An 18890-nucleotide genomic window follows, 5' to 3' on the forward strand; every position below is an offset into this window, starting at 1 on the left:
ACGTAAAATGTGATCCAAATACTCGATGTGTAATTGTACATCTACATACGTTTCGCTTGCGATTAAAGTTTGCAAAAAATAATGTGATAAAATATTTCAATAAGAAGCGACTTTTCTTCAACTCGTTCCCCTGATGATGTTTCTTCTTTGTATGATGTGTGCGAACAAACCATTTGCGTCAAAAACACAAACATAAAATTCGTACAGTCATCTCGGAAAGTCCATCAGGGGGATCCTTTTCAAGCATCTTCAAAGATCTCTTATTTCTGGGTAAAAAGAGTCTTGTCATCGTCGTTACCTCAATTCTTTCGCACGGCAGACCGCATAGGGTTGGTCACATCGGTACAGACAGGAGAGGAAGGAGGCGGCGGAGGAGTAAGATAAAAGCGGAGTGTAGCGGAGACGCGGCGCACACTCGATGGCAACAATCGGACAGAGAAAGAGGTGGAAATTTCTCGCTCCGTCCGCTCTTTCTCTTTTGGCTCCACGCGCACGTCACGCGACGTGCCCTGACGACGATCGGTTATTCTCGCAAGAGAGAACACAGTTGGTTATCGCGATTATCGAAAACGCGAACGGCCAGCGAACGAAGCGGGTTCGTCAAATCCATCTGCGCTTCAATTCAAAGCTCTCCCGAATCGGTGAGCGATAAAAGCGACGAGCGGAGATTGGTAACACGAGAGAACATCTGTGTCCGGACAAGAAGATCGACCGTCCTCTAGATAAAAGAGAGAAGCGTCTTCAGAAGCGCACTTTAGACGACAGACAAAGATCAGCAGATTAGCTGGAAAGGAGTTACTACTGGATTATTGTCGACACATCGGCAGCGGAGCGCCATGTGTGTACGCACGTTGGTTGGTAACGAGATGACGAGCGAACCGGTTGTCCGATCACCGTCCGAGTCGAAGCACAGCAACAGGTTGTCCCGTGCCAAGGAGAAGTACATGAAGCTCCACGACGAGATGCTGGAGAGAGAAGAGCTAACGCGCCGGCAACAGCGAGCGGAGAAATCGTTCTACCTGCCTGACCTGGCCGACGATGTTCTGGCTGCCAGCACGGTCCATTACAGCTTGTTACTGATGAAGCTGGCCAAGTACTACCAGATCGTTCGCCGTAGCAAAGCGTTCAAGTAAGTATAAGATCTAGTCACACTTACTGTCTTATAATTTTTCATTTCTTTTACAAAACTTCTTTAGAAAAGAGAGAGAGAAAGAGAGAGAGAGAGGGAGAGAGGACGAGTTTTTGAGGTCATAATATTTAAAATTTATTGTATAAAATATTTGATATTGTTCGGAAAATAACGTTTTCCAATAAGTGACATTATTGTAAATAATCACATATTCAAGAAACATGTACAAGAGACATCGCACAAATGTTAAAAACATCATTAAACAGCATCGTATGTAACAGAAGTTAAATTATATGAATCGGTAAGATAACTTTACAAAAAAAAAAATTTATTAAAAACTGCTACGTAACTTTTGGACAATCCAATATGTTAATTTGAAATACCATAATTCCAACAATTTATACTTTATATGTTTTATATATACAAAATATATTAATTTAAACAAGTTATATAAAAAGATCTCTTTTCATCTTATTGACAATATTCGCTTTGTTCCACCAGAGGCGACACTACGGCGACAAGTGTGAATTCTATGGGGTTAGATAGAGTGAGTTTGCGGAGATCGCGCAAGGTTGCAAGGTCTTTGCACTTACAAAGATTCTCACACACGTACACATTTCGCAGTTCGCAGATACAACTTCCTAGAAAATTCTTTTTGCGCTAGTACAATCTGTAAATTTATTACCAATTTTCTCATGCTGTTGGAAAGATCGTCGTTGAAGTGTCTATTGCGTGTAAGAGAAATTCTCACGCGCATGCAAGATTGTCTTTGGGAAATCTTGCATCAATCGTAGAATTGTTGCTACGCAATGTTACTGTACTTGTGCACATGCAATGTTCTCGCAAATGTTATGTTCCAGCTGAAGGCAAATTGCTTTGTCGTATAGCCGCCTGTGTTATTATATCCACTCATGATCTCGAAGCAACGCTCGCTCGTTTAGAAATATAATGATATCAAAAATATAATGAAATAAAAAAAATATATATATATTGATATCAAAATATAAAACACTTAATTAATATATATACGTATATATGTATATAATATAATATACGTACTATATACATATTAAATAAAAATATTTTTATACATTTTTTTCGATATATAATATTAACGCTTCGTGGTCAGACCCTTACAAATGACCTACGAGTTAGTCAGACCAGATCTGTGAGATCCACGCGACTTTAAGATCAAATATCTCTGCGAAAAATCAATGTTTTTTCAATTTTTTTTTTTTTTTTTTTTTTTTAATCGAAAGTTTGAACGATTCTGCGTCGATAAAAACCATTGAAAAAAAAAATTTCTAGTAGTTTCAAAGATACAAGCGTTAAAAAAAAAAACTAATTTTTTTCTAGAAACGTCGATGAGCAATTTCTGAGTGGGTCTGTGAGACCCACGTCTGACTACGAAGAAATCTAGATAATACATGTCGTATGTACCAATGTTTTAAAGGAGATCGATTATGTTACTAAGAAGACGCGTTTAAATTGTTTCCGTAGAAAAGTAATCGATAATTCATTGATTGAGAAAATCAAAATCACAACGACGCACAAACACAATTATTATTTGTATAAAACCTTAATGATAAAAAAACGTCTCGTGCATATCTCGGGGAACAAAGGTTTGTCGTGATGAAAAATCAAAGCGCATTACGCGATTTCGCGCAATAACAATGTTAATTTATTATTCGCGACGTTTCCGGCAAAAGAGTTAATTTTCTGAAGTTAAAAATGTAAATATTAAAAAAAAAAATGAATGAATATTTGAATCTAACGCGCATCTTTCGTATTTATTTCTGAAGCTTGAAAAGACAGAGAACCTCTCATCTTTGATTTTAGTTTTGAAACACAATTCGGTAGCTTCTAAAACAATGATGACATTTATTCGCGTACCGCGCCAATATATTATTTTGATGGCCACGAAACTTTGACGCACGATAGAGATCAATTATAAGTGAATTTTGATATCGAAGTGAGAAGAACAAACGATGATAAGAGCATTTCATTGATTTATTGAGATATAAGTATCGGTGTAATCTTTACAGAAATGTACTTATTAGTGTGTCAAAATAATATTTATTTTGAACATTAAAATCACTGTTGGACAGTACTTTTGTCCCACTCAAAATAAGTATCATTTTGGTCACACTAGCAACAAATTTCTATAAAGATTATATCTTTGAAATATAGTATACTTTAATAGTATATTTTACATATATATAATGGCAAAATTAATAGATTCTTATAAAAAATTATTACATATTTTATTTTTATACAAAATTATTATTTCAATTATTATTTTTTGTGAAAATATAGACAAAATGTGGTTTTATTATATGTGTGTGTTTTAATTTATTTATATTAGATTGTCTATGTGTGTGAAGATAAAAAATAAATGATGGGGACGTCTCGATGTTAATAGAATTATTTTTTACTTATTATTACCGACTATCAACCAATCCGCGGATCATAGGCGGATCAGAAAGTCTGTTTCAATTTGTTGAGTTAGATTTTATCTTTTTATAAGTACACACACGTATGCGCAAATATTAAGATTCTTATCTCAAAGGTATCCTTGGAGATGTTTTCTTCTAGTGACGCACGATCTTCGTCAAAATAGTCTTTGATGACGTTATGGTCGACGTACCAGTTTTCATCACGATCTTATCTTTTCGTGATATTTTTAGGAACAATTCTCTTTTGAATTTTAACAATCCGAATAAAAGACACTTTATCTGAATAAAAAACAGAAGAATGGAATACGATTTCGTAAAACTCGATATGAATGGAATAAATCATCGGCGCGCCGTCAATAGTTTCCTCGGGCATTAACACACGTGTCTATAATTAGTTGGGCGATTATTGAGTAATGATTACGTGTCTACGGCATGTCTCGTGCGAAGCGCAGGCCGATGACTGTGTTTACCGTACAATCACGTGTTTCTTCGGAAAAAAAGAGAAAAAGACAGTCATAACCGTGTGCTGTGCAATTTTCGCGCAAGACGCGCGACTGACAAACACACGCACGTAAAAAACATCCGACACTTTGCAAAAATTCCAAATTTCAAAATCGAGATTTTTATTCCGCGTTTTTTTACGACGTCAAGTTAGATATATAATTTTTCGTACATTTTTTTCGGATGAAAAATATTTTACAAAATATATTTAAAAAATATTCTATTGTTTCGTAAAAAATAAGAAATATAACAAATATGATTAGTGATTTAATGTGTTTATCTCACAACGTTAAATTAAATGTCGCAAATTGAACTTCTCGTCAAGTGTTCATTAATATTGCATTACATCTTGTAAATATGCGCGGTAATATGCGCATTTTCGCGCCAAAAGTGTCGATAATTTTTGTTTGCACGAGCCTAATGAAAGATAATGGGCTTTCTCGCGCCGAAATCGCACGTATACGTGCGCATTCTCCGATCGCACGCACACACACACACACACTCCCGTAACAAGCATTCCAATAAAAAGGGTATAATTACATACTTTGGCCGGTCCGGAGCGACCGCAAAAACTCGTTTGCAACACAAAGGCGTAAGATGCCGCGTTATCTTGTCTTTTTATTAAGCGGCCTCTCTCTATAGTTCCTAAATCAATCATCCGTAAGTCATTCCGAAAGTGCATCGCGTCGAATTGGCCGATCGTTTTTTCTTCAATCAAATTGCTTTTGCAAATTGTTACACGCCAACTACTTAATGAACGCCTTTTATAATCGGACCGCGTCGTTCGTATTTTTTCGTGACGTGAATATTTTTTGCGCATTATCACACAAAGATACGATATACTATTGTGTAGATATTAAGTATTACAAGTAATCCTTGAACTCTCTCATTTCCGCGATATGATTTAGTTATTAAATTTCGGTATAATTATTATCGTGATTTATTTTTTTTTTAAATAGAAATTATTTGTTCTCTCTCTCTCTCTCGAGAGAGAAGAATGTCCCGAAAACTCACGTATCACGTGCAAGTCTCGAAACGTGTCTTTTTATAGAAACTTTGTTTCGCAAACGTGACGAGTTCAGAACAGGAACTTTGCGCCGAGAGACATTCCAGATACACATCTCTCGCTGTCCTACTACCTGCCACATCGCATATGCGACTGGCAATCAGCCACATTTAGGAGTCTCGCGCGTCTCTTCAAAAAAATTCACAAACGAGGCGTGACTAAACGATCATGTGCTCGCTTCGTCGCTTCATTTCTTTTGGTCTCGTGACCAAAGAGTTTTCCTTGGAAAATCGCCACGGAATGTACATTTTTAAAGAATTTCTATTCTTATTTCTCTCGGCTCATCTTTTTTATAATATTTGCGAGATTCTTGTCCACAAGATTATCTTATAATTTTCGTTTCACGCGTTAATCCTTTGTTTGTTACGTACATGTGTGCGTTACATGATGACGAAATTGCTCGACGAAATACTTTTTTTTTGTTTTTTTATTGATCCATTAAGTTATCGGAAACCTACGGAGAAAAACGGTATATTTAAACCTGTCACTCGTTAACAGGTTCACATTGAAACAGGCCGAGAATAATAAGGCGGTGTCTCGTCGACGACAAACAGAGAACGACCGGATGCGTATAATGAAGATTCGGTCGGGTATCGCTTCACGTCGTTAACAAAATTGACGAGAAACGATTTTGCGACAAGCATATTGTGCGGGCCGCGATCTAAAGCGATCGGTCGTGCGTGCCATCTCGCACGTTTCCCGTTGCCACTTGATAATGCTAGGCTCACCGCAGTACACCTACACGTACGTACGTATACGCTCAATACACGCGCAGGTGAACGCTTGTCACGTTCGCACGTCGAATTACGGCCGTGTATCCGGAGCTAATCACCGGTTTCCTTTCACGGATCTTGTTGTCGCGCAGAGTGCACGATATAATTTTACACGAGACAAAAACCTCAATCTCTGACCGACACAATTGAAAAACTTTGAGAGATTAAGATCGAAATAATTGAAATAAAAAGAATCTAATTCGCGGGCTGTAAAATTAAATATTAAAAAAAAAACACTTCTGCTTAATAAAATAGACGTGAAAAAAAGAGATATTCTAATGCAAAAAATTCTAATGCGTTTATATAACTTAAAAAAAAACTAATAAAAACCATTATTTAACTTACAGAAGATCGCGATAAAAATTTTGTTTGTAACGGAAGTTCATTGTAATTGCAAAGTAAAAAATTCACATTTTGTTTGTAACGGAAGTCCATTGTAATTTCGAAGTGAGAAATTACGTTTATTTGTCGCTGTATAAATTTTCACGATCGGCAAAAACAAATCGCAGTAATCTTGTGCGTGTGCAAATCCCGTACATCCATTTCGTCATTGCCTCGAGAATGCAACGGACGCGTCGTCCATTGACCGATGCGAAAATAGCACATGGTGAAATCTAAAGAGATAAAAATATATTACGTTCCATCGACGAGATGGACATAGGTGTGTGACGCAAAATAGTCGGCAAAAATATTTCTTTCTTTTTTTTTTTTTGCATGTGTCTCGTATCGAATTCTGATTTCGCGCGCTGTTGGACGAAATTTACGAATAAAAACCGTCTGATTGTCGCCGACTTCTGGCTGACCTCGTCGCGATTAATTGACACTCCAAAGATCAAACGCGATCACGATCGATGCGTGATCATTGTCGCAGATGTTTCTTATTGAAGCGGTATACGAGCGCTGTGCACTCGTTTACCATGAAACAATTCTCTCTCTCTCTCTCTCTCTCTTTTTCTGCAATTATACTTCTCATAAAAAGCTTTCATATTCGCGAACGTAAAATTAGTCCAAGGTTGAAAGAGCATCTCATAGATATACGACGATACAACTTTATTTGTGTTTAACGAGAGAGAATTACGTTTGGGAAGGAATCTTATGTGACTCTCCGCTCTCTTGTATCACGCGGATCATACGGAGCCAATCGCACGAAAATGTCAAAAGTATTATAATTATTGACTCGAGACACTTATAGCGATATCAACATGTGTCGAAAAGTTCGCAAATTTTGATTTGTTCGTTCACTTTATGACGTAATATTAAAACTAAGAGCGCAGATGGTGTCAGAAGTAGAGATACGGAAATCATTTAATATGCTCATTGTAGCTGATAAACAATCAAGGAATATTAAATGAGAGAGCGATAATTCCATTCGTTAAATTGAATCATTCCACGCTTCGCACCCGAATCAGATCACGTGTGCGACTGTCTGCAACGACGGCAATTCTCAAGACACTTTGCACTTTGTAAAATGATAAAATAATCTTCAATGTACACAAAATATTCCGTTTTGTGAGTACATACAAAATACACATGTAGGATAAAAGAGATAGGAGACTTATCAGAATGTATCTCGCGCTCGCGTATAAAAAAAAAAAAAAAAAAACCGCACCGCAGTGCTTTCAACTTGTTAAAAAGAGAAAAAAGCAACAGGATGGCATGTTAAAAAGATGTTCGACCAGTATCCGACGCTATATTGCTCGTAAACTACGTGTGTGACATTTCGGAGAATTTCGAAGAAGGGTCACTGCACGTGTACACATATACGTGCACGTGTAGCACGTATTTGCGTATGTGTGGGAATTATTTCTTGCAAATATTCTCTCTCTCTCTCGCTTCCTTAACACGCTGCAGGCAGCATGCGCTTCAATGCGCAAGGAAGCGGTTCTTGACATTTTTTTTTGTTCAACAAATTTATCACATCTCCGGATTACATGATAATGTTAATATATTCGCGCAGTTTTTTTTATATTGTTTGTTAATATTATTATTATGTATTACATTATGAAATTATCACACGTAATATTCTTGAACTCAATTCAGAGAACGAGGTAATCTATGTCAACATTAGTCATGATTGCTAGCATGACAGCTTGGCAACTAGAGCGTTTCCAAACGCTTTCAACCTTGTTAAATTTATTTGACTTTGACACACCCAGATTCGCGTCGAGATTTGACGCGTCGCAAATTATCTGACCGAAAAAAGATGCGAGGGACAGAAATTTGACCCGCTCGGTTATCGTTGACCGCTGACATTTTATCTTGTGAATTATCAAATTAATTTACTTGTTTGAGATGGTGACAAGAAGAAGAGATGAGAAGAGAAAAGATGAAACTCGAGAAATGTCAAAATTTAAATTTTCTAAACGTATGCAATTTCAATTGATGATATATCTCTGATGATACATTTAATTAACTTCATTTACATTTGTTTATATTGCGTTATATTATGTCAAAAAACATTTTTTGACATAATATGTTAGATAATTTTTGTCAAAAAAGGTTTTTGAAGAGAAAACTAAACACCTCACTGTCACAAATCTAAAATCTTTAAAAAATTCTTAAAATAATTAAGTTTAATTTAAATTAAGTAAATAAAAGATTTCTCAGAATCACAATTTAGGAGATATTAAATCGCGGTACTTATTATTATTATTATTTTTTGCAGAATTCTGTTTTACACTGCACAGCCCGCTCACGTAATCATGATCGCGTCGGTCTTGTTTGTTACATCGTTTCTTGTGCCGATGAAAGAGAGGGTGCAGGTTTCTGGCCATCTCACTTCAAGGACGACATCCTTTATTTATCTCGCGTCCTTCGTCATACACTTTGGCGCTCAAATTTGGATGACTTTTGTATCAGGTAATAAATAAAGTGTCATCGAAATAAAGTGTCGGATATATTATTTATTTTGGCTGTGTAATTAACTTTCTCTTTAATAATATTGCGTAATCTACTCTTTTGCAGGTTTATCTTTATATTTCGCATTGCCACGGCACGCGTTTGGTGAGGTCCAGCGCGTTCTGTTCCCAAGATATTTTACGATAAACGCGTGTTTGAGTCTTATCACGCTCCTCATATTTGTCAAGCATCATCCAACAAACACGTGGGACACGGAGATCGCTACTCAAGTACGTAAAAATAATATCTGAAAAAATATAACATTAAAAAATTACAATATTTAACTTGATAAAATATCTGAAATGTATCTTTTCACTTCTATTTTTTTGTATGTGTTGTGATCTTTTTATTTTTTACAAATCTAATAAAAATATACTTTATGTATATTGCGCAGGTCATTGCGATGTCCGGAGCCTTCTTCTTGGAGTTGCTGATACGTCTTTATCTGACACCTCCGCTTTTGCGGCTCATCGTACAGAAGAATAACTTGGAACGCGCGGCAGGTGTCGGCAACGAAATCGGTCGTCACAATCCCGGACCGCTGAAGAACTGTCCGCATTATCTGAAGATCCATCAAGCGTTCCGTCGGGTACATGTGTGCATCGCCATGGGAAACATGCTCACCATGGCGTGTACAGTTCTTCACCTTCACTACATAGCAAGTAAATTATGTGTTCTGTAAAAAAAAAACTAATCGAACTCTTCGATTGAAAAATCTGTATACTCATTTGCTTGAGAACTCGAAGAAGTCCTCGGGAAGGACGTAAGTTTGAATTTGCAAAAAAAAATGCTATTTATATTATAATTAAATTGTCTGAAGAAACAAGCGCGTGTCTTGTACGAAGATAACAAGTCTGAACGCATCGGAGAATTCCGATACATAGCAAAATGCGATTTTTCCTGTCATTAAAAAAAAGTCACTTGGAACAAGTTGGTAACAAGTTACGCAACTGCCTTGAAGCTTAAATCTCGAGGAATAATTATCGAGATGGAAGATCTTCAATGTTCTGACTACTAGTAATTTTTACTCTGAGCTTATTCTATATTAAAGTAGAGTAAAACACTCAGTAAAAATATATGTACTTCGTTCGCATGACACAAGTCGCGTAGTGACTTATTTTCGGAGCATTATTATTTAAACTCGTGAAGAAAATCAAGTCGAGATGAAAAGGAAACGTTTGTCAAAAAACTTTTCTCGCAACTACGATCTGCCAATAAATCGTAATTAGTAATGTTGTGTAGATTATTATTGTTGAAATTGCGCAGTGCGAAACTGCGTGCATATAACTTGTACGAGTGTCTCAAGAATGAGCGGACATATAATTTGTTCATCGATATGAGAAAAAAATTGATGTATTTAAATAAACGCGAAATAGAGATGTTGATTTAGGACAAATTTATGTAGATATTCTAAGGACATTGGTATATACTATATATATATATAGGTATATATATATAAATGTGTTATATATGTGTATTAATGTCTAGCTTTAAGGCACAATTTCTTGCCAAAGCGAATTTCTTTTGCTGACATGACGACAAATTAATAAACGCCATGTTAAAACACTTTGTGGTAAATAAAAAAATATTTTCTCGATCTACGGCTAAAACCGTAGTTTGCTGGATTTCAAGATTTAACGCATCTCGGCTTCTCGTGTGATTATAAACAGATCGCCCCGCTACATTCTATAGAAATAATAAAAATATAATTACTCTGTATCAGAGTTGGTGATATTTATTGAACTAAAATAAGAGAGAAAGACTCTTGTATAAAAAAAAAAAAAAAAAAAAAAAAAAAAAGATACATATATGTTCCAACGTCAGAAGAAGATGAAAGGAAGTTGACGCTATTGTTTTTTTTTTGTATTAATCGATTGAATTGTGGACTCATACACACACATGGTATATATCATTAATGTAAATAACTTCGTTCGCTTACATCTATGTAAATCACCGATATCGTATGTAACAATATATATGTATGTTGTTTTTATAAATCTTAGTAATTATTAATACACCTTTCCAGAACTGATAAATTACTACTCGAATATTTCTATTCTATATCATTCATTCTATAATATTATATTGTCAATGAATATTACGGAGTGTTTAACATAAATGTGTTAATTAAGTAGAGAGTTTGACATCAATGCTAATGACGATATTATCGCCAAAGTACATAATGCATTTATAAAATGTAGAGCGTTACCAAATAACACCTATTTTATATATATATATATACATAACTTACATGTATATATATATATATATATAAAGCGCATTTGTACACGTAAAAAAGTATACAGTAAGTAATCAAATAATATACAATTATATTGTAACAATTAATTTTTATGCTAAAATTTACCATTAATTGTTGTCACTAATGCTCGCAAAATTGTTTCTCAATGTTTACTATTTTTAACTCTTAACTCTTTGAAGCGTATAATTTTTCTATAAATGAATTTTTGTGAATATTTGTATTTGTAATTATGTTTTTTGGATCGCTGTTATAATTACACGTAGTTATAGTTACATGTAACAAAAACGCTAAAAAAAAAAACAAGAATAAAATAATAAAATAATAAGAGATGAGAGACAAGTACGGTTCCATTGCGCCTCAAAGAGTTGAAGACAGACTAAATAAAAAAAACATCTACTTACTTACTGATAATTTAAGTATCCGAATGTATCGTAGAGAAATATCGAATCGTAGAGATAATATTTCTATAAACATATGTACACATTTTCTTACACATTACGAGACAACTGTCACTTATAACTATTCTTTTCGTTCAGAATTCATGATCAATTATGAAGAAAATGAATGACAGAAATATTTGTTTAAATATTTCTCTAGAAAATGTTCTACGCGAAAGAAAACTTTTCTTTTACACTCGGAGTATCTCAGCCGCTTTGTTGTAACAGATAGCAATCCAGTCGGGCTGCGTGGCGCCCCATTGAATCTGATTGACCTCGCCTTCCGCGGCGGTGTAAGCGAGTATGGGATCTTCTATCGCTCTAGGCATTTGTTGTATATCCCAGATTAAAGCTTGATGATCGTCACCGGCTGTGCAAATGTGACAGGACGAATGCGGAGCCCAAGCTATACCGTTAACACTGGCTCTGTAATCATTAATCAAAGAAATTCTTGAATACAGACAGTATACAGCTAAGAAAATATTACTATGCTAAAATATCAAGTCTCATATAAACGCATAAATATAATAATATATAAGCTTGGTACATATAAAAAAGATAATTAAATAATTTTATTATTAACCTGTGATTATTTAGTCTTGCGACTGGCGTGCAAGGTACACGAACGTCCAAAATAATGACCTCGCATGCATCCATCGCCACTGTAGCAAGATAGTTGGGATCTTGCTTGTTCCACGCCAATCGCAACAACGGAGTGTGCTGTGGATCCTCGTAAATTATTGTCGAATGTTCTAAATGTCGTAAATCAAACATCCTCACGGAACCATCGGCTCCCACAGACGCAAACATGTCCCGGCCACCGCCAGCACGACTAAACGCAATGTCATACACTTCTTTGTCATGTGCAATCAGTTGTGTCTTCACATGACCAGTAACCATGTTTACTCTACCCAACACCTGTCCAGTTTCCAATCCCCAGATCGTGCAGGTTGTATCAATGCTGGAAGTACCGATTAAATTTGGATCCACCTCGTTCCAGTCAAACGACGTGAGTGGAGCGCAAAAATCTGAATTCTTATTATTATTCAGAACACATTCCAAACGAGTCTCCGGCTCCGCAGCACGCCAAACTCTCAGATAATCGCCCGATGTAGCAAGGAGATCAGGAAACATGCCTAATAAATATTTATTTAACCAGTAGAAAACACACATGCAAAGAATATAAAGTAGAAAAGTAAATTATATTTGCAAAGAATAAAAGAATTAAAATTCTGATGAATATCAAATACCTTTGCTGTCTGGTATCCACATGATTTTAGTTGTGGGATACGGATGATCAAAAGTACTTTTAGCACTGAACTCAGAAGTTTCTTCATCCAGAGATACAATTTGTACTTTGTTGTTATACTCTTCGACAAAGCTACCCAGTGCTAAACGAAATCTTTTGTCAGGTCTTACCGACCAGTTCATGCTATATAAAGGCCATGGAGCCTCATACTTGTAAATTTCCTTTCGTTTAGGTGGTACAGTGTGCATAGCCATGATTGAACTCCAATGTTCTAATCTCTATTGTTCTAAAGATACAATTGTTCAGTAAGAATTAAGAAATTCCAGTAAGAAACTTCACAATAATCTTCTTTCATTAAAATAAAACGTAAAATACAGATGTAACAAAATGTATTTGAGTTTGTCAACTAACCTTATCTTATGTCACAGTGGTATGGTTAAAATAGCACTTTGCTTTCTAAATCTTAAAATGTGGCGATCATAGTATTGTTACGAAAACAAACTTTACGTCCTGCGAATAAACAAAAAATGGACATTTATCCAAAGTTTATTTGTATATTTCAAAGTGCGACGGCACACATTTGATAAAACATGAAATGGCGTTTCTTTAAATCTCGCACAACAGAAAGATAAATCTCGAAATCTCTTTCAATTCTATCTTCGGAATCAATGAAACAATCTTTTGAACGCAATCTCATTAAAAATTTATTAAATACTTTGCTCACAATTACAACGTTGCAATAACAGCTGATAAAAGAGTAACACGCGCCATTTAAATTTAAGAAGAGTAACGTGTGTATGTATGTATCATAATAACAAAGATGTTTCTTATTATTCTCGCCAGATGGCGCGTAAGTAAGAACCACATTGTCCGGCACAACATCGGCGTAACTCGAATGACAGATACACATTGATGCGAGAGTATTTATTTTCAAAAGTCTGCGAAAATCAAGACCTACAATTTAATTTATTATGGCTGGAGAAGTGGTTGTCGACGCGTTGCCATATATTGATCAAGGATATGACGAACCTGGCGTTAGAGAAGCTGTACGTATAAATTTAGAATTTATGTTAAAAAATATATACGCTAGGTTATATTTGCATGGATATGGATTTGGTTTACAAATTTCGCTGGCGGTCGGCGACAAAATCGCAATATCTCACAACCAAATTGTTTGCTGGGTGTGAGAATCAAATGTCTTGTTTTTGTATATTTTGAAGTTTTATGTTTTTCAGGCGTTGGCGATGGTAGAGGAAGAGACACGTCGTTACAGACCGACAAAGAATTATTTAGAACATCTATCACCTCTTAATATAACCGCATTTGAAACAGAAGTTATGAAACATGAATTCGAGAGAATGCAGAATCGTTTGCCAATGGAGGTGCTTAGTATGAAGCGTTACGAGTTACCACCACCTCCTTCTGGCAAGTTGAACGATTTAGCTGCGTGGAACGAGAGTGTGGAAAACAGCAGCGCACAATTAGAGCATCAGGCTACTCGGTAAGTTTTGATGATGCAGTTCTTTTTTTTTTTTTTTTTTTTTTAATATTATTTTTTATATCTGTGCAATTTCAGAATCTGTAACTTGGAACTGATGATGGAATTTGGCTGTGAAGCTTGGAAATCTTACCTGGAAGTGTTGGTTCAGCTAGTAGGACAGGCTCAGAAACAGCTGCAAACGTTGAGGAAAAAGATTCAAGAAGTTAACTGGCAAAGAAAGTCAATGCAGACACAAGGAGGTGACAAACTGAGAGCTCTAGAAGCGCAATGGGTCGGTTTGGTTTCTAAAAATTACGAGATCGAACAAGCTTGTGTACACTTGGAAGAGGAAATACAGAAAGTAATAATAAACAAGGAAGCTGTGGAGATCAATGATGTGCCAGGCGAAGAGGGACCTGATGTGCCGGAAAAAAGTGCCACAGACTCTATGGCGTTACAGATGCAGCAGCAGGAAAATCCAGACACTTAATAATAAAATTATTACATGTAATATATTAAGGATTGATTATAAATAATATAATGTGATGATTGATGATAAATTATGTAATGTTAAATTTTTGTGTGTATGACTGTAAAATTAACCCTTCGTCCGTAGACCAGGTCTTCTAGACCCACTCAAAAATCGACATTTCTAGAAAAAGTAAGTTTTTTTTAAAACGCTTATATCTTTGAAACTACTGAGATTTTTTCAATCTGTTTTTTTTTTTATCGACGCGGAATCGTTCAAACTTTCGACTCAGAAAAGAAGAAATTAAACAAATATTGATTTTTCGCAAAAATATTCGATCTTAAAGTTGCCTCACAAGACTCAGTCTACAGTTCTTGTAGGTTTGTTTTAGATCCACAGTCGAAGGATTAAAATTTATATGTAAAAATGTGTAAAACAATTTGTATTTATCACGACAGATAGAAGCATCGTGGTCATTCCCATAATAAAGCAATTTATTTCACTGTAATTTATATGTATCACACTTGGTTTAATGCTTCTATAATATACATATGTACACGCGGGTTATCACTGTTGTAATCGATAGCGCGATATATGCTACGAATTAACAAATTATTTATAATTTTACGACGTGCTGGAGGATTTGTTTTTTTTTTTTTTTTAGATAGGCTGCTTGCGTTTTGTGTATCTGACATATTACACATATTGCACACATTGCATAGGCCTATATAGCTCTGAATCAATGTCTTTTTAAATTCTCATTAGGACAGCGGCACTATATACCATGATATAATTACAAAAGCGAGTAGCTAAGCGGTTTTTTTTACTTTCGGCCAACTATTCGGTGTACAAAAATACGTGAGTTTTCAATCTCCTTTTTGCACAATTTCGCTCTTTCGTGACGAAAAATTAAAAAAAAAAAAAAAAAAAAACCATATTACGGTAATTAAATCATCAAGCTTGAGAATTGTGCCTTTTTTTTGCCACTTAATCACTCGACTGTCATAATGACGTTTCGCTGGCTCCCGAACTTTGAGACTGAAGTGCTATGCTCCCTTTGTAGCCCATTGATTCCTCTTCCAACAGAGCTATTCGTTGTTTCAATGTTTTTACCTGCAAGTAAACAAAGAAAATATGATTAAAATATGGACTATATGTAAATTTTATAAAAAAAAAAAGAAAAATGTATGTTTTGTTATTAGTTGTAAATTGTTCAGATTTTGATCATTGTATATATCAAGTGTGCTACATGTGTATATGTGACACACATATTGGGTAGCGTGAACTCGCGCATGCGCATCGGAAACAATCCAATATGGCGACAGCAACCTAGCAATTCTCGGACAAGAGATTTCGGAAAGACGAATTTGGAAATTTCAATCTTTAATGAAACTCATAATCAAAACGTTCACTAAACTCATCAACAAAGTACCGGGAAAGCGAATATTCGGCGAGTTTCGATTTCTACCGATATTTTTTATTTTGGGAGCCACTTTGGAATATTCCATGATCCACTGGCATGTCGGAGAGGTTAACTTCTACAAGACATACAAGCGTCGAAGGGTGGAGGAATTAGTGGAGAAGAGATTACAAGAGGAACTAGAACAGCAAGCGAAGAGTTAGAATTTTGTGTGCCGAGATAGTGCGCAATGGTATCTCGAACGCGGTACGTCATATTTTGTGCATCAGCGTTGCTCACGATGCTGATGGGTTCGCAGTGGGTTCACAAAATGTACAGACCGCTCGACGATCTGGAAGATCTCGTCGAGGAAAAATTGAAGGAGAGACGGAATGAGCTACAGAAGAAGCAATTATCGTAGAAGAATGTATTTAGTGTAATAAATTATTTGTGTATAACAAATTATAATAAACTTGTTTTTTTACAGATGCCTAATAGTGACTATAAAGCTGATACTTCACCTAGACTTAATCATACCTGCGCGGCATGCCTCTCTACCATTCCCAGCATCTGCTGCTCCAGCTTCTTCAGCCTAGACTGATATTTCTTCTTGGATTTTTCCAGAGTTTGAACCAAGGCTCTATAAGAAAAATAAAAATTTACTTATGAAAAAAAAACAAAACAAAAAAAAAAACAAAAAACAAGTGCGAGTGTTTTAATAATCACCCATTAGCTCTTTTCAAGTCATTGACGAGTTCAGCCGATTGTTGATGCCTGAGTTCGGAATTCTTGTTAACTTCATCCAAAGTCGAGATCAATTCCTGCAGGCGTTCCTTCAGTCTTGCTTCTCTACCCAGCGCTTCGATCAGTTCGGACTCCATTCCTTCGCTCTCATTGTCGCTCAAACCTCGGTCCTGGAAATGCTTTTAGTTACATACCATGATATTTAAGGCAAAATAATTTTTAAGATTCTTCGCATGCAATACCTTGTTTGTCGCCATCGCTAGCATAGCTTCCGCGTCACTCAGCTGACCCTGAAGATGCTGTATGGTGGCATGCTGGGCTGCAATCTGCGTGTCCCGTGCATTCAATTTCAATTCTATGGTAGCGCGTTCTTTCTCCAATAGAAACACTCTGGCGCGCAACTCAGCCTTATCTTCTCGCATGGCCATCAGTTCCTAAAAAAAAAAAAAAATCAATTTCCAATTTCTTAAATTCTTCACGAAAAAGAATTTTCCGAAATTTTTCCAATTTTTCCATTAAATTTTCTTCGATGTTTTACTTTTGTTCTCTTAGTTTTTTTGTTTTATTTATATTGTATTTCTCTATTCTCTTCTCGAATATTCTCAAAGCTTTCGTTTGGCTGAACACTAACTTGCATGAGCACAGCGGTTTCCAAATCGAGTTTCCTAGCTTCCGCCAAGGATATGGTGGTCTTCGAGTTCAACGGTTCCGCGTGCACGCTCTCGAGCTCGACCGCCGTCGACCTGACCATCGCACGTTCTCCCTTCAATCTGCTGATGTGTCTCCGGAGTCGTTGCTCGTCCTCTACATTCCACGTTACTTCCGATCTACCAAAAAAAAAACAAGTAACATATCAAAATTTATACACATCAATATATACAACAATATAAAATACATACTCGTCCGATAAGACCATGCTGTCCTCCCAGGGAGCACCCAGCGTGTTTGAACAATCGTTCTCGAGTCTGTTCAGAACGTGATACGCGACATTCTCAGCTGCTCTTCTGTTATCAATCGTCACGCTGTTTCTCTCGGTGGAAAGCGCGATTTCGCTCTCCAGTAATGCGACTAGAACATCGTAAGCTTCGATGGCGCGATCGCTGTACGAAAGCGCGAGTCGCAACGCAGTCGCGTTGGATTCGTACTTGCCGACCAAAAGACTCAACCTGTCCAAAAAAAAAAAAAAAAAAATAAATAATCAGAGTTGCGCGAGTTGCGCTTGCGTGTCAATTTAATTTTACCTGTCGCATTGCGCTTTGCTCTCGTGCAACGTGAGAGCGAGAACCGCGTTGTTCGCTCGCGCGTGTTCGAGTCTGCTATTCAATCGCTCCGTCTCGACTTCGAACTGCTTTTCGGAACCGTTCAACTCCTGCAGATTCGACTGTTCCAGAAGATCCGACACGAGATGCTCGGCAACCATCGTGGAACATACCTGAAGTGCGTCAAAGCATAATTGCGAGATTGTCTCATGTGACAGTAGAGAGAGAGAGAGAGAGAGAGAGAGAGATGAAAAGAGAACAAATAAAATGAAAATTGTACCCCCAGATTAGTGATATCCGGACCGGTAATGTGTCTCTCGTCCGTCCTCCTCAATCTCACCCTCTCTGCCATTTTGAGAACCGGCGGTTCCTCCCTCGTCACGTTCTTCGTCGGCGGCGTCTGTAGTGGTGGTAAAAGCGGCGAGCACGGCGCTGTCAAAGGCTCCGGCGAGCTAGCGTTGCCCCTTGTCTGCGGGAAGAAGAGGCGATTTGTGAAGGAATATAAAGTAGGGGACAAACGAGAGGGATTAATACATTTTATTCGCGTCTCTTTGTCCATTTAATCTTATTATTTACATCGTATTAATATATTTTTTTTATTTTTACATTTTATTTTTATTTCAAATGTGTATATATACAGGGTGTCCCAGAATTGCCGTACAATCTGTCGTAGGCAGGTAGAAGAAGTAAAACTGAGTCGAAAAGTCCTGAACCATTTTTTTCTATTATTTATAATAAAGGAGTAATTATTGAGTAAATCAGGCCAATCA

At 36.4% G+C, this 18890-nt stretch overlaps 5 protein-coding genes across 8 annotated transcripts in view; 3 read left to right on the top strand and 2 right to left on the bottom strand.

Moving 5' to 3' along the window:
• Nucleotides 1-131: 131 nt before the first annotated feature.
• On the top strand, nt 132-10820 carry LOC109858852 (transmembrane protein 205). Its single transcript, XM_020436517.1, has 4 exons — nt 132-1129; nt 8591-8784; nt 8890-9053; nt 9218-10820. The coding sequence occupies exons 1-4, from the start codon at nt 837-839 to the stop codon at nt 9503-9505; spliced, it is 939 nt and encodes a 312-aa protein (XP_020292106.1). The 5' UTR covers nt 132-836; the 3' UTR covers nt 9506-10820.
• LOC109858851 (DDB1- and CUL4-associated factor 7) lies at nt 10594-13563 on the bottom strand. The gene is made up of 5 exons (XM_020436515.1): nt 13494-13563; nt 13181-13279; nt 12771-13055; nt 12104-12656; nt 10594-11946 (listed from the first exon to the last, which is right to left on the bottom strand). Exons 3-5 carry the CDS (start codon nt 13021-13023, stop codon nt 11712-11714), a joined length of 1041 nt encoding a protein of 346 aa, XP_020292104.1. The 5' UTR covers nt 13024-13055; nt 13181-13279; nt 13494-13563; the 3' UTR covers nt 10594-11711.
• A 72-nt stretch (nt 13564-13635) lies between these two features.
• On the top strand, nt 13636-14980 carry LOC109858853 (pre-mRNA-splicing factor SPF27). The gene is made up of 3 exons (XM_020436518.1): nt 13636-13815; nt 14005-14270; nt 14346-14980. The coding sequence occupies exons 1-3, from the start codon at nt 13741-13743 to the stop codon at nt 14737-14739; spliced, it is 735 nt and encodes a 244-aa protein (XP_020292107.1). The 5' UTR covers nt 13636-13740; the 3' UTR covers nt 14740-14980.
• LOC109858849 (colorectal mutant cancer protein) overlaps nt 14976-18890 on the bottom strand; it is a 45493-nt gene continuing 41578 nt past the window's right edge. For 3 of the 4 annotated variants that reach the window (XM_020436512.1, XM_020436511.1, XM_020436513.1), the window contains 8 exons: nt 18401-18589; nt 18103-18293; nt 17761-18027; nt 17493-17688; nt 17104-17295; nt 16844-17031; nt 16655-16757; nt 14976-15831 (listed from right to left, as the gene is read on the bottom strand). In XM_020436512.1, the coding sequence (XP_020292101.1) occupies nt 15721-15831; nt 16655-16757; nt 16844-17031; nt 17104-17295; nt 17493-17688; nt 17761-18027; nt 18103-18293; nt 18401-18589 (1437 nt within the window). In that variant the 3' untranslated portion in view covers nt 14976-15720. Of the gene's footprint in view, nt 15832-16638; nt 16758-16843; nt 17032-17103; nt 17296-17492; nt 17689-17760; nt 18028-18102; nt 18294-18400; nt 18590-18890 lie in introns of all 4 variants that reach the window. The other variant, XM_020436514.1, reaches the window with a different exon arrangement.
• LOC109858854 (small integral membrane protein 4) lies at nt 16005-16439 on the top strand. Its single transcript, XM_020436519.1, has one exon. It carries the CDS (start codon nt 16105-16107, stop codon nt 16339-16341), a length of 237 nt encoding a protein of 78 aa, XP_020292108.1. The 5' UTR covers nt 16005-16104; the 3' UTR covers nt 16342-16439.

Source organism: Pseudomyrmex gracilis, unplaced genomic scaffold (assembly GCF_002006095.1).
Source record: "Pseudomyrmex gracilis isolate BER0280 unplaced genomic scaffold, ASM200609v1 scaffold_228, whole genome shotgun sequence".
NCBI lineage: Eukaryota > Metazoa > Arthropoda > Insecta > Hymenoptera > Formicidae > Pseudomyrmex > Pseudomyrmex gracilis.

Bases quoted from the DNA above. Each gene is read 5' to 3' on its own strand.
- LOC109858852 (XM_020436517.1), top strand. From the start codon at position 837: ATGTGTGTACGCACGTTGGTTGGTAACGAGATGACGAGCGAACCGGTT. The intron at 8,785-8,889 runs GTAATAAATAAA...ACTCTTTTGCAG, and splicing joins TTGGATGACTTTTGTATCAG to GTTTATCTTTATATTTCGCA. The intron at 9,054-9,217 runs GTACGTAAAAAT...TATATTGCGCAG, and splicing joins ACACGGAGATCGCTACTCAA to GTCATTGCGATGTCCGGAGC.
- LOC109858851 (XM_020436515.1), bottom strand. From the start codon at position 13,023: ATGGCTATGCACACTGTACCACCTAAACGAAAGGAAATTTACAAGTAT. The intron at 12,657-12,770 runs GTATTTGATATT...AATATTTATTAG, and splicing joins GTGGATACCAGACAGCAAAG to GCATGTTTCCTGATCTCCTT. The intron at 11,947-12,103 runs GTTAATAATAAA...TAATGATTACAG, and splicing joins GCAAGACTAAATAATCACAG to AGCCAGTGTTAACGGTATAG.
- LOC109858853 (XM_020436518.1), top strand. From the start codon at position 13,741: ATGGCTGGAGAAGTGGTTGTCGACGCGTTGCCATATATTGATCAAGGA. The intron at 13,816-14,004 runs GTACGTATAAAT...TATGTTTTTCAG, and splicing joins AACCTGGCGTTAGAGAAGCT to GCGTTGGCGATGGTAGAGGA. The intron at 14,271-14,345 runs GTAAGTTTTGAT...GTGCAATTTCAG, and splicing joins TTAGAGCATCAGGCTACTCG to AATCTGTAACTTGGAACTGA.
- LOC109858854 (XM_020436519.1), top strand. From the start codon at position 16,105: ATGAAACTCATAATCAAAACGTTCACTAAACTCATCAACAAAGTACCG.